This window comes from Hylobates moloch, unplaced genomic scaffold (genome assembly GCF_009828535.3).
Source record: "Hylobates moloch isolate HMO894 unplaced genomic scaffold, HMol_V3 SCAFFOLD_1, whole genome shotgun sequence".
NCBI lineage: Eukaryota > Metazoa > Chordata > Mammalia > Primates > Hylobatidae > Hylobates > Hylobates moloch.
In genome coordinates, this window is record NW_026652276.1 from 151,309,904 (window position 1) to 151,324,271 (window position 14,368).

Sequence of the window (14,368 nt, forward strand, 5' to 3'; positions counted from 1 at the left end):
TAATCTTCTCAATCTGGGCTTATTTGTACCATCCTTCTTGAGAGGGCTTTTCATGAAGTCAAAAGGGATTGAATGTTGTAACCTAAGCCTATGGTCACTGTGCTATTTCAGCACTAGTGGGATCCCTAAGCCCAGGAATACTGTGACTCTTGGAGACTCCTAAATACACTGGCATGGTGCACTTCAGTAAGATAAAGGAGAATTCCCTAGGTTACCAGACAAAGTCTTTCATGCTCTTTCCCTCTCTTTCTCTTAATTACAAAGGATCTCTTTCTGTGTAATGCTGCCTGGAGTTGGGGAAACAGTGACATGGACAATGTCATGGTCACCATGGCTGGCACTGAGCAGAGTTGCACCTCAAGCCTCGCAGAGCAGCACAGTACTGGGGCTTGCCTAAGGCCTGTGGCCACTGCTGCCTGGCTGCTGCTGATATTTAGTCATGGCCCAGGACCACTTTGGTCAGCAAATTGTGAATTCTGCTAGGGACTGGGTCTGTCTCATCAGGGCAACAGCTTCCCTTCTGGCCAAGGATGGGTCTAGAAATGCTGTCCAGGAGGAAAGATGTATATTCTTGGGTTTCAGGAATCTCTCTGGTTTTGGGGTTTACTGCGGCTGAGCTGGTACTTAAGTTTTAAGACACAGCCCTCTGTATTCCTCCCTTTCCTTCTCTGAGTGGAGGGAGTCTTTGCTGGAGTTACACTGCCTGGAAGTGGTGGAGGGATGACACAGACACTCTGTTGGCCACCATAGCTGGTGTTACACTGGGTCACACCCCAAGTCTACTGACCGCTGAGAAGAGTGTATGTATCACCAGGGCTTGCCCTAGGACTTCAGTGCTTGTGGCCTGACTGCCACTCATATTTATTTAGTGCCCCAGGCCACTTCAGTCAGCCCATAGTGAAGCCACCTGGATTCGAGTTATTCCCCCTGAGCTGAAGAATTCTGCTGTGGCTCAGGGCTGGTCTAAATGCTCCTTCCCTGGGTGCTAGTGGAATTCTGTCCTGTGCTGTGACAGAGCAGTTCTCAGTTTCAAAGCAGAGTTCTATACTCATTTCACTCTTCCTCCCACAAGCCCACAGATTCTCTTTCTGTGCTGTGCTGTCCGGGGTTGAGGGGAGGGCTGGTGGAGGCAATGCGAGAATGTCTTTCCTACCCTTTTGAATGCCACTTTCCTTGATATTATGCTCAAACCCGGTACTGTGATCACTCACCTAATTTTATGGTTCCTATGAAGGTGCATGGACAGTTGTTTAATATGGTGTTCCTGTGGAGAGGATGATCGCTGGAGGGCTCTACTTGGCCACCTTGCTCGGCCTCCTCCAATAATGTATATTTAAGACCATTCATAGCAGCATTGGTTATAGTAGCAAAAAATGGAAAGCAACTTAAATGTCCCAAATAGGGGATTAGTTAATATATAATAACACATTGATACAATTGAATACTATGTACCCATTTAAAGTGATGATAGTATATCTTTATGAACTTGAAAAATTGTTCATATCTTTTGCATGAAAAAGATAACTAAAATTAGCATATATGTTAGGTAATATCCCATTCTTTAGAAAAATATACTTATTAATAACTATAATTCTCATAGGATATACACTGAAATGTTAATAGAAAGGTAGTAATTTTTCTTTTTTATGTATTTCACTTGCAATGAGTATGGATTATGTAATAAAATAGTATTTTTTTAAAGTGGTAGAAACTTACATGCAAAATTTATAAACATTTAAGTTAAAATTAAGGGTAAATAATAATAAGATTTGTTTAGTAATACAGAAAATGGATATTGTATACCAAACTTAAATAATCAGGATATAGTTATTAACTCTGGTCCAAAAATGGAAGCAAGTTTAACAGAATGTTATGGTTATCTCTCACTCATGGGATTGGGAATTATTTTTATTCCCCTCTGTCTCTATACATATATTTTTTAGTGTTCAGTTTTCTGTTCCTGAGCATGTATTAACTGCATTAACTGTAATTACATATATAGTAAAAACATTTTGGAGTAGGCTTAACCTATGTTCTAAAAATATTTCAAACTGTTGGGGGCAGCAAATAGCTGAATTACTGATGGTTCTGCAGAAACCTCACTTCTTGCCTCCTCAAGAAAGAATTTGACTGAGAGGCGTAAGGCAGAAAAAGAGACTGAGGTAAGTTTCAGAGCAGGAGTGGAAGTTTATTAAAAAGCTTTAGAGCAGGAAAGAAAGGAAAGTACACTGGAAGAGACCCAAGTGGGCACTTTGGAGGTCAAGTGCCCTGTTTAACCTTGATCCTACGATTTTATGTACTGGCCTACTTCTGGCATCTTGCATCCCTTTTCCCATGATTCTTCCCTTTGGGTGGGCTGCCCGCATGCACGGTGCCCTCCTTACACTTGGGAAGTGAGCACATGCAGTGTGTTTAGGAAGTTGTACACATGTCCATCTGAGACTTTCTTCACTTTTCTGGGGGCATTCCACCAGAAGGTCATACTCTGTCATTTTGTCTCTCAGTGCACATCCTTGAGCTCACTTGACTATTTCCTGAGATTTTATTGGAAGCTAGTTACCAATTTCAAGTGTTTTTATCTGTTTGGGAAATTGCCACTTCTTGGTGCCTGTGACCAATGATTACTTTAGTGTGACAACTGTGGACCATCAGGGAATTGCCTCTCCCTGGTGTGGGCTGCGAATTATTTTTGCAGTTATCACACTGTGTGTGTGTGTGTGTGTGTGTGTGTGTGTGTGTGTGTGTGTATGTGTGTGTGTGTGATAACTGTGTGTATGATAACTGCCAAACCGTTCACCTGATGGCTGCCTGACATTCCTGGCAGGGGTGGGGTGAAAGGGGTGCTCTCCTGCCCTGCCATATTTTTGCTTAATGAACAAGAATGCAGTCCCTATTGTACTGTGCAACAAAATATCAGGAATAAAAAAAGGTGCATACTTGTGGTCCCAGCTACTCCAGAGGCTGAAGTGGGAAGATCATGTGAGCCCAGGAGATCAAAGCTGCAGTGAGCTGTGATTGTGCCATTGTACTCCAGCCTAGGCAACAGGGCAAGACCCCATCACACACACACACAAAAAAGACACAAATGGAACACATACTGTGTTCATGAAGTGACCTAATATTGTAAAGACAGCCATGCTGCCCAGAGCAATTTACAGATTCAGTGCAATTTTTACCAAAATTCCAATGATATTTCTTTGCACCTCACCCTTCCTGATTTCAAAGCCTATTACAAAGCTACAGTAATTAACTGTATGGTGCTGGCATAAAGATAGAAATGTAGACTTAGTGGAACAGAATAGAGAACCGAGAAGTAAGTTCTCATATGCATACTCAAATAATCAGCATAGATTTCTATCAAGGCTACAAAATGGGGAAGAATAATCTCTTCAGCAAATGGTATTGGGAAAACAGGATAGCCACATGCAAAAGGATGAAGTTGGACCCTTAACCTTGCCCTGCATGTAAAAATTAACTCAAAATGGATTAAAGACCAGAAATGACAAAACTCCTAGAAGAATATGTAAGGGAAAAGCTTCTTAGATTTGACTATGATTTATTTGATATGATACCAAAAGCTCAGACAAAAATAACAATAGTGAGTGGGAGTATATCAGACTAAAAAGCTGCCCAGCAAAGGAACAATCACCAGAGTGAAAAGGTACCCTATACAATGGGAGAAAATATTTGCAAGCCATATATCTGATTAGGGATTAACATCCATCATATATAAAGAACTCATACTACTCAACAACAGGAAAAAGAAAAGTATTTAAAAATGTGCAAAATAGTGTAATGACATATCTCCACAGAAGTTACACAGATGGCCAACAGTAATATGAAAAGATGCACAACATCCCTAATCATTATGGGAATGCAAATCACAACCATAATAGTAAATGAATTAGCTTACAACCATTTGGTCACTATTAAAAGAAAAAAATAAAATAACAGGTATTGGCGAGGATGTGGAAAAATTGAAACTCTTGTGCACTGTCGATGGAATGTAAAATGGTGCAGACACTTTGGAAAACAGTTTGGAAGTTCTTCTCAAAATTGTTACCGTATGATCTAACAATCCCACGTCTAGGTCTCTATCCAAAAGAATTGAAAACAGGATCTTAAAGGGAAATTTGTGTAATCATGATTGTAGTATTCACAGTAGCCAAGAGGTGGAAATAACCTCAAGTGTCTAGCAACAGATGAATGCATAAAGAGAATGTGGTATATACATACAATAAAATATTATTCAGCCTTACAAAAAAAAGGAAATCCTGTATATCCTACAACATGATGAACCGTGAGAATACTGTGTTAAGTGAAATAAGCTTATCACAGAAAGACAAATACTGCATGATCCCTCTTTGAGTAGTCAAACTCTCTAAAGTGTTGGTTGCTGGGATCTGGGAGGAGAGAACAAACAGGATTTATTGTTCAGTGGACCTAGAGTTTCAGTTTTCAAGATAAAAGATCAGAGAACTGTTAAAAACAATGTTCTGATAGTTGATACCACTGTTAACTTAAAATGTTTAAGGTGATAAATTTTATGTTTTGTGTTTAGAAAAAAGAATGAACAAATTGTCTTTCAGAGTTGTATTATAATTTTGCCTTTCCAGTAGCAGTATTTTATAGTTCTGGTCTTTCCACATTCTGATTAACATTTAGCATTGTCAATCTTAAAATTTAACTTCTCTAGTATGTGTGAATTGGTATTTTGTTGTGGTTACTTGCAGTTTCTTTATTACTAATGATACTGAGCGTCTTTTCCTGTGATTATTGGCCTGTTTTGTATCTTTTTTTCAAGCGCTCATTTTCTCCCCATCTGTTTATCTTTTTTAAATTGATAATGTAACAATGCTTCGTATATTCTACATAGAAGTTCTTTATCAGATATATGTATTGCAGATATTATTCCCTAGGTTATGACTTGGTATTTTTTCTCATTCAGTGATGTCTTTTGATGACAATTTTAAAATTTTGATGAAACATAATTTCCCAATTTGTGTTCCACAGCTAGTATTTTTTTGGTCTTCTCTAGGAAATCCTTGTTTATTTGAAGATTACCAAGTTATTTGCCTATGCTAAGTTTTATAATTTTTACTTTTATATTTTGTTCTATGATTTATCTCACATTTTTTATGTGTGTGGAATATGTCAGTTGAGATTGATTTTTAAAATACAGACATCTAGATATTCTAGCACCATTTGTTGAAAAGACTTCTTCATAAAAGTAATTTCCTTGGCACCTTACTGAAATATCAGTTTGCTGTAATATGTTTGATTCTGATTCTGGACTCTTCTGTTGCTCTCTTTGTGTACCCATATGCAAATACCATACTTTCTGATTACTTTAGCTTTATAGTAATATTGAAATGGGACAGTATGAGTCTTTTATACTTGTTCTTTTTCTCTAGGATTGTTTTGACTATTTTTCACATAAAATTTATCAAAGGTTTAGTTTTTATTAAAAACCTATTAGAATTTTAACTGTGATTACATTGAATCTATAGATGAATTTAGAAAAAATGGATGTTTTAACATTTTGTCTTCTTATCTAGGAACATGGCATCTCTCCATTTATTGAAGCCTCTGTAATTTCTCTCAGCATTGTTTTGTAATTTTTAGTGTTTATGTATCTTTCACATTTTTAAAATAAATTTTTATAAATATTTTATATTTTTGATTCTGTTATAAATGTGATTTGTTTCTTGATTTATTTTTCAGATTGTTTGCTAATGATAAATGGAAATGATACTGAGTATTATGTTGATTTTGTATTCTGCAACATTTTTTGGAATCTTTAGGTTTTTCTAAATAGGTGTTTATGTGGTCTGCAAACAAGGACAAATTGACTTTTTCCTTTCCAATTTGGATACTCTTTATTTCTGTCTTGCCTAATTACTCTGGGTAGGACTTCTAGTACTAGGTTGAATAAAACTTGTAAGAGTAGGCATCCCTTTTCTCCTGGTTCTTAAAGGAAAAGCTTTTAGCTTTTCTCCACTCAGTATGATGTTAACTGTGAGTTTGTCATATATGGCGTTTAATTGTGTTGAGGTATTTTCCTTCTATACCTAATATTTTGAGATATTTTATTTTGAAGGCATGTTGAATTTTATTGAATGCCTTTTCAACATCTATTGAAATGATAATGTTTTTTGTGCTTCATTCTGTTAACATCATGTATTATGCTTATCGATTTCATATCTTGAACCATTCTTGCATTTCTGTGATGAATCCCACTTAATCATGGTGAATAATCTTTTTAATGTGTTGTTGAATTAAGTTTATTAGTATTTTTTTTTCTTTGAGACAGAGTCTTGCTCTGTAGTTCAGTGGCACCGTCTCAGCTCACTGTAACCTCCACTTCCCAGGTTCAAGCAGTTCTGCCTGCCTTAGCCTCCCGAGTAACTGGGATTACAGGTGCCTGCCAGCGTGCCCTGCTAATTTTTGTATACTTAATAGAGATGAGGTTTCACCATGTTGGCCAGGCTGATCTTGAACTCCTGACCTCTGGTGATCCGCCACCTCGGCCTCCCAAAGTGCTGAGATTATAGGTGTGAGCCACCGCGTCTGGCCAGTTTACTAGTATTTTGTTGAGGATCTTGACATCTGTGTTCATCAGGGATGAGCTTGTAGTTTTCTTTTTTTGTTGTGTCCTTGTCTGGTGTTGGTGTTAGAGTAATGCTGGGCTTGTAGATTGAGTTTCAAAGTATTCCTTCCTCTTTAATTTTTGGAAACATTAAATAGAATCAATATTAGTTCCTTCAAAAATATTTGGTAGAATTCAGCAGCACTGAAGCCATCAGGTCTCGGGCTTTTCTTGGATGGGATACTTTTATTACTGCTTCAGTCTTATTACTCGTTACTGGACTGTTCAGATTTTCTATTTCTTTATGGTTTATTGCTGGTAATTTTATGTGTCAGAAATTTATTCAGTTCTTCTAGGTTTTCCAGTTTGTTGGAGCATAATTATTTATAATGGTCTCTGATGATTCTTTATATTTCTATTGTATCCGTTGTAGTATATCCGTTTTCATCTCTGATTGTATTTTTTTGGTGCTTCTTTTTTTCTTAGTGTAGCGTAAACATTTATTGCTTTTCTTTCTCCCTTTAAAAGGTCACTTTTCAACTCAATCTTTTGTGTTGTTTTCTTAGTCTCAATTTCATTTATTTTTGTTATAAATCTTAATTTGGGATTTGGTATGTTATTGCTTTTCTAGTTCCTTGAGGTGAATTTTCTTTTCTTTCTTTCTTTCTGTTTTTTTTTTTTTTTTTTTTTTAAAGAAAGTCTCACTCTGTCAGCTAGGCTGGAGTGTGGTGGCATGATCCCAGCTCATTGTAACCTCAACTAGGCTCACATGATCCTCCCAACTCAGTTTCACGTGCAGCTGGGACTACAGGGATGTGCCACCATACCTGGCTAATTTTTTTATTGTTTTGTAGACAGGGTCTTACTATGTTGCCCAGCTGGTCTTAAACTTCTGGCTCAAGTAGTCCTCCCACCTCAGCCTCCCAAAGTGCTGGAATTACAAGTGTGAGCCATGTACCTGGCCTACATTCAGCTGCTCTATGTCTTTTAATTGGAGAATTTAGTCCACTTACATTTAGTGTTACTACTGATAGGTAAGGAGGTAACTATTTTCTAGTTGTTTTGTAACTTCTTGCTTCCTTCTTACTGTCTTCTTTTGTGGTTAAGTGATTTTTCTCTGGTAGTATGTTTTAATTTCTTGCTTTTTAGTTTATCTATTACAGGTTTTTGGATTGTCATTACCATCAGGCTTACAAAAGATACCTTAAATTTATAACAAGTTATTTTGAACTGATGACAACTTAACTTTGATTGCAAAGAAAGAAACAAAGAAAATTGTAAAGAACTTTAAACTTTAATCCTCTCACATTTTGACTTTTGTTGTTTCAGTTTACATGGTTGATATTGTTCAGGGTCCACTTCTAATTCTACTTCTCTTGCCATTTCTACCACATCTGTGGTGACTTCCTTCACTGAAGTCTTGAACCCCTTAAAGTCATCTATGAAGATTGGAATCAACTGCCAATCTTCTGTGAATGTTGATATTTGACCTCATCCCATGAATCATGAATATTCATAATGGCATCTAGAATAATGAGTCATTTCTAGAAGGTTATCAGTTTACTTTGTTCAGATCCATCAGAGGAATCACTATCTAGAGCAAATATCCATAGCCTTACAAAAAATGCATTTCCTAAATAGTAAGACTTGAGAGGTGAAATTACTCCTTGATCCTTGGGCTGCAGAATGGATATTGTTTTAGTAGGCATGAAAACAACAATTGATATCCTTCATCAGAGCTCTGGGGCGACCAGGTGTGTTGTCAATGAGCAGTAATATTTTGAAAGGAATCTCTTTGTAAGTGGTGCATCTCAACAGTGTGCTTAAAATATTTAGTAAACCATGTTGTAAACAGATGTGCTATTATTCAGGCTTTCTTGTTCCATTTCTGGAGCACAGGTAGAGTAGATTTAGCATAATTCCTAAGGGCCCTGGGATTTTTGGAATGGCAAATGAGCATTGGCTTCAACTTAGAATCACTACTAGCCTCTAACAAGATACTTATTCTGTCTTTTGAGGCTTTGTAGCCAGACACTGGCTTTTACTCTCTAATTGTGAAAGTAGTAGATGGCATCTTTTCTCCATATAAGGCTGTTTTGTTTACAGTGAAAAATCTGTTTAGTGTAGCCACCATTATCAATGATGTAGACTAAATCTGGATGACTTGCCATATAGCTTCTACATAAGGACTTGCTGCTTCACCTTGTACTTCTGTGTTATGGAGACAGCTTCTTTCCTCAAACCTCCAGTGTCTGCTAGCTTCAAACTCTTCTTCTGCAGTTTTCTTACCTCTGTCAGCCTTTATAGAATTAAAGCTAGTCCGAGCCTTGCTCTGGAATAGGTTTTGGACAAAGGAAATGTTGTGTCTGGTGTGATTTTCTATCCTTTACCACTAATACTTTCTCCATATCACCCATAAGTGTTCTTCACATTTATCATTCATCTGTTCTGGAGCAGCACTTTTAATTTCCTTGAAGAACCTTTTTTTTTATTTTTTGCATTCTTATATTGGATAATTGTTTAGTGCAAGAGACCAAGCTTTCAGTCTGTCTTGGCATTTGATACATTTTCCTGGCTAAGCTTAGTCATTTTTAGCTTTTGATTGAAAATGAAAGATACGTGGCTCTTCCTTTTGCTTGAACACTTAGAGTTCATTGTAGGGTTACTAATTGGTCTAACTTCAGTGTTGTTGTGTCTCAGTTAATAGAGAGGCCCTACTAGAGGGAGAGAGACTGAGGAATGGTCAGTTGTGGAGCAGTCAGAATATACAAAACAATTTATCAATTAATTTTGTCATCTTAAATGAGTATGGTTTGTAGTGCACCAAAACAATAATATCAAAGATCACTGATCACCGTAGTAGAGATATTAATAATGAAAAAGTCTGAAATATTCTGAAAATTATTCAAATGTGACTATGCACATGACGTGGGCACATGTTGTTGGAAAAATTATGCTGATAAGAGTTTCTGGACACAGGGTTGCTAGAAAACTTAAGTTTGTTAAAAAACACATTGTGAAGTGTCATAGTAAAGCACAGTGGAATTGAAACAAGGTATTCCTGTATTCTGTTTTATTATTTTAATGACTTTCTAGCTATTCCTTGTTCCTATAACCATTATTATTTTAGTGGTTGCTCTAGGAATTAGTGTCCTCTTTAAGTTGTCATCATATGCCTAGAGGGCAGTACTTTATCACCTCATATGAAATATGGAGAACCTTGCTATAGCATAATTTTATTTAGCCCCCATCCTTTGTTCTTTTTCATTATGCATTTTACATCTACATGCATAATTTACTCCACAATGCTATGCTAATTTTTGCGTTAAACAGCCTTTCTTAAAGAAATAAAGAACAGAAAAAAAAATCTTTTACACTCATACATTTGCTTAGTGTTTTCAGTACTCTTCATTCTTTTTTGTAGGTACAAATTTCAGTTTTGTTGTCATTTTTCTTCATTTTGAAGAACTTTCTTTAGGATTCTGTGTATTGCCAATTTTCTTTTCTTCTTTTTTTATTTTTTACTTTTTTTGGAGACGGAGTCTTGCTCTGTCGCCCAGGCTGGAGTGCAGTGGCACGATTTCGGCTCACTGTAACCTCCGCCTCCCGGGTTCAAGCAGTTCTCTGCCTCAGCCTCCCAAGTAGCTGGGATTACAGGTGCCTGCCAGCATGCCTGGCTAATTTTTGTATTTTTAGTAGAGATGGGGTTTCACCATTTTGGCCAGGCTGGTCCTGAACTCCTGACCTCGTGATCCACCCACCTCAGCCTCCCAAAGTGTTGGGATTACAGGCGTGAGCCACCGTGCCCGGCCTATTGCCAATTTTCTTGTGACAAATTATCTGAGCTTTTTATTCTCTGAAAATATTTTCATTTACTGCCAAGTTTAAAGGATATTTCATTGATGTAGAATTGCTGTATTTTTTCTTTTAGTACTTTAAAAATTGTTTTATTTTCCTCTTGCCTCTATTGTTTCTAATTAGAAGTAAACTTCCATTGTATAATTGATCCCCTCTATGTAATGCAACTTTTTACATAGTCTTGTACTTTTACAGTATTCAGTTATTTGGCTTTTTGTTTAAAATGATAACATCCGAAGTCTATTACCTTTTCACAGCGCACTCTTCCTGCTTTGCTTAGTTTAAATTTTATTTACAGTCATAGTTATTAATCCCTCCACAACATCCTGTACTTCTTTACCTCTTTAACTTTATTTGCTTATTGACACCACAACACTGGTTAAATCCAACATAACTGCTTCTCCATTCCTATTTTTAATCAGGTGAATGTGGTGGATGAAAAAAAAGAAACCTACACTAGTCTCATTTTAAATTCATGAGCACTGATCTAATTTGTGCCCTTATCCTTGCCTTGCAATCATTAAATTTTTCCTGTTATGTTACCTGGCCCACCCTTCTGACCAATTCTTTTATCCTTCCTTCACTTTAATTTAACATATTTTTTTCACATCTTTTCTCTTAGCTCATTGACCATAGTTTTCCATTGAAAAATTGAGGAAATCTAAAGAGATGTTTCATAATATCCTGTTATCACATGTTCATAACTTGTATCTATGCATGTATATTTTATATTTTCTTCTGTTACTGTGGATGAAATACCCATGTATCTAGCTAAAGCATGTCCTTTATGTGTGCATTGTAACCAACTCCTTCTAGACAATTTCATTTTGTTGCTTTGGCAATTTTACACTTTCTCTCTGTACCATCACATTTTCACTCTTTATATGATCATTCTTATTATCATACACCTTTGTCATTATTTCTCTCATCTTAAAAAGAAGATGAAAGAAGTCATTGATCTTACATTCCATTTTAGGCAGTACTCTTTTCTCCTGCTTATATTTTTTACAGCAAAACTTTATAAGAGGGTTGACTGTTGGCTGTCTACATTTTCTCTCTTCTCTTTCTTTCTTGAACTCCTCCAATAAACTTTTACAAGTCAAAGAGAATAATCCCCATTGTTATGGTCAATTCTTAGATTCCTTATTTTTGTTTTACACCTATATGAAATGCTTGACACAGTTTATCCCCTTTTCCCCTCTTCTCCCCTCCCCTCTCTTTTTTTCTTTTCTTTTTGAGACAGAATCTCACTCTGGCACCCAACCTGGAGTACAGTGGCACGATCTCAGCTCACTTTAATCTCTGCCTCCTGGGCTCAAGCGATTATCTCGCCTCAGCCTTCCAAGTAGCTGGGATTACAGGCACCTGCCACCACGCCCAGCTAATTTTTCTATTTTTAGTAGAGACGAGGTTTCACCATGTTGGCCAGGCTGGTCTCAAACTCCTGACTTCAGGTCATCCGCCCGCCTTGGCCTACCAGAGTGCTGCGATTACAAGCACTGCACCTGGCCATCACTTTCTTTTTTTAAAACACTTCTTTACTTGGCTTGTTAGAACACCAGAGTTGATTTTTTTTTCTACATTTTTGGCCTTTCTCTGTCTTTTTGCTGTGTAAATAAATCTTCTGAGTATCTGTCCTTAGATCTCTTCTTTTTTTCACTCTACCCTCATTCTCTTGATTATTCCTATCCATGTTCATGGTTTTAAGTGTCATCTCCATGTCAATGACTTTAAAATGCATATTTCTGTGTAGTCTTCCTTTCTGAACTCTTGTCCATCATATTCAAAGGCATACTGGTGTCCATTTTTATATTTAATGGGATCTCACACTTAATTTTGCCAAAAACACCCTCATAATATTTTGCCCCACACCCCCCGCCCTGGCAAATGCTGCATCTCTTAATTTTTTTCTCCATCTTGTTTAGTGGTAACTCCACTATTCCAGTTGTCAGACCAACGATGTTAGTGTAGTTCTATGTTCTCTTTATTTCACGGCCATATCTGATTTATCAGCAAATTCTTTTGGCATTGTCTTTACAAAACCCGTCTTACCAGAAAACATTCTATAAAACACTTTGTACCACACCACCACTGTCACCACCCTGCTCCCTGACTATATTATCTTTCACTTGTATTATTAACTGGTCTTTTTTTTTTATTTTGGCTCTGCCTTTATTCTATTTTTATACAGCAACACAGTGGTAGTGTTATATTTTAGGTTAGAGAGTGTTACCCTCCTGTTTAAATCTTCCAGTATAACTTCTGACTTGCTTCAGAGTGAAAGCTAAAACCTTTATACTATAACAGAAGATTTGCCCTCCATTGCTGCTGACCATATCTTTTGCTCAGCTTGTCTTTAGTTTAGTTCCAGTCATCATGGCTTCTTTGCTGTCATCAAATATTGTGAGCATGTTCCTATTCCTACAGTTTCAAACATGCTGTATAATATTTGCTTTATTTTATTTGCAGTCTAAGACCCATTGGAATATAGGTGCCCAAATACAGAACTTGTTTCTTTTTGTTGTAAGCACTGAGTATGTAGCAAATTGTCCTAGCACATAGTAGGCACTCAAGATTCAGTTTTCCTTTTCATAAGTGAGTTCCTCTCCCACCTGTTTTTCTTAAACTTGTTTTCAGATCCGTGATTCTAACTGCAACTATGAGGCCTTTATGAATATTATTAAATTGAGTGACAATATTGGAGAACTAGAAGCAGTCAGAGATAAGGCAGCAGAAGAATTACAGTATCTTAGATCTCTAGATACAGCAGGTGATGGTAAGTAATGTATTTAATTTAAAATATTTTTTTTGAAGTATTATTATATCTTCAAAACTTTGGTTAATTTACCTAAATGTCATTTTCTGCTATTAATGTTTTCACCTTAATTAAATCTTCCTTATTAGGTTAACATGTGCTTAGTTAGAGTAAAAGCATTATTTTCAGAATGTGAGAATGTGATTATTGTAATTATCCTGAAAGTGAAGGTAATTGGCATGGTTTACTTTTAATTAAATAATTCCACTGTATAATTTCAGATGGTTTCTTTTATTGAATAAAACAATTGCTGTATTGTTGGTTATTTTGTTAAATTACAGTAAGTGCATGTTTAAAGTATTTCATAAATAACATCACTTTCTAGTTCATGATTTCTTTGCTTTTAGATATCAACACTATCAAAAATCAAATAAATAGCTTACTATTCGTAAAGAAGGTATGTGACTCAAGAATACAGCGATTGCAGTCAGGCAAAGTAAGTAAAGTACTTTTGAATTGATGTTTAGTTATAAATACTTTATATTTATATATATTAAAATGCACAGTAAAGGACAAAAAGTAGGACATTTACCAGTGCAGCACTTTACAAGAGGACTTTAAAAAGAGTTTTCTCTTCTACAATGTGATATAAATATTTGTTAAAACATGCCAAAAAGGTTAACTAAAATGCTGCCTGAAAAATGTTAAAGTAATTGAAGATTTTATTTTATTCCTTGATTTATGCATTTACTTGTGTATCATTTGTTTATTCAAAATTTACATGTATTCAATTTTGTGAGTTGGGTACTTTTTAGAAAAGCCAAGTAGACAGACTCTTTTCATGGATTTTACATTTTAGTTGCAGAGTCAGGAAATAAACCAATAAGCAAACTGATGCATAATATCAGGTGGTGATATTTACTGCAAAAAACAGTAATAAAGCAAAGTAGCATATAGAGAATGTCTTGGACTGGTTTAGATAGGTTCCAAGAGGTTCGATGACAGTTGATCATAGTGAGATCTAAATAATATGAGGCAGTTAGTCCTGTGATGTATTTTTGTTTGCCTTTGAAGTATCTGTCTTACAGCCAGTCATGAGAGCAAATGCAGGGGCACTAAAGCAAGAATGTCCTTGGTGAATTGGAGGAGATCGTTGTGATTGGTAT

At 36.2% G+C, this 14,368-nt stretch overlaps 1 protein-coding gene across 9 annotated transcripts in view; it reads left to right on the top strand.

Moving 5' to 3' along the window:
- The window catches only part of SNX13 (sorting nexin 13), a 257,707-nt gene that overhangs the window by 76,808 nt on the left and 166,531 nt on the right, over window positions 1-14,368 (top strand). For all 9 annotated transcript variants that reach the window (XR_009215629.1, XM_058446634.1, XM_032759959.2 and 6 more), the window contains 2 exons: window positions 13,085-13,223; window positions 13,610-13,698. Coding sequence is in view for 8 of the 9 variants with exons in the window: in XM_058446634.1 (XP_058302617.1) it covers window positions 13,085-13,223; window positions 13,610-13,698 (228 nt within the window). In the remaining variant the exon portion in view is untranslated. The remainder of the gene's footprint in view (window positions 1-13,084; window positions 13,224-13,609; window positions 13,699-14,368) is intronic.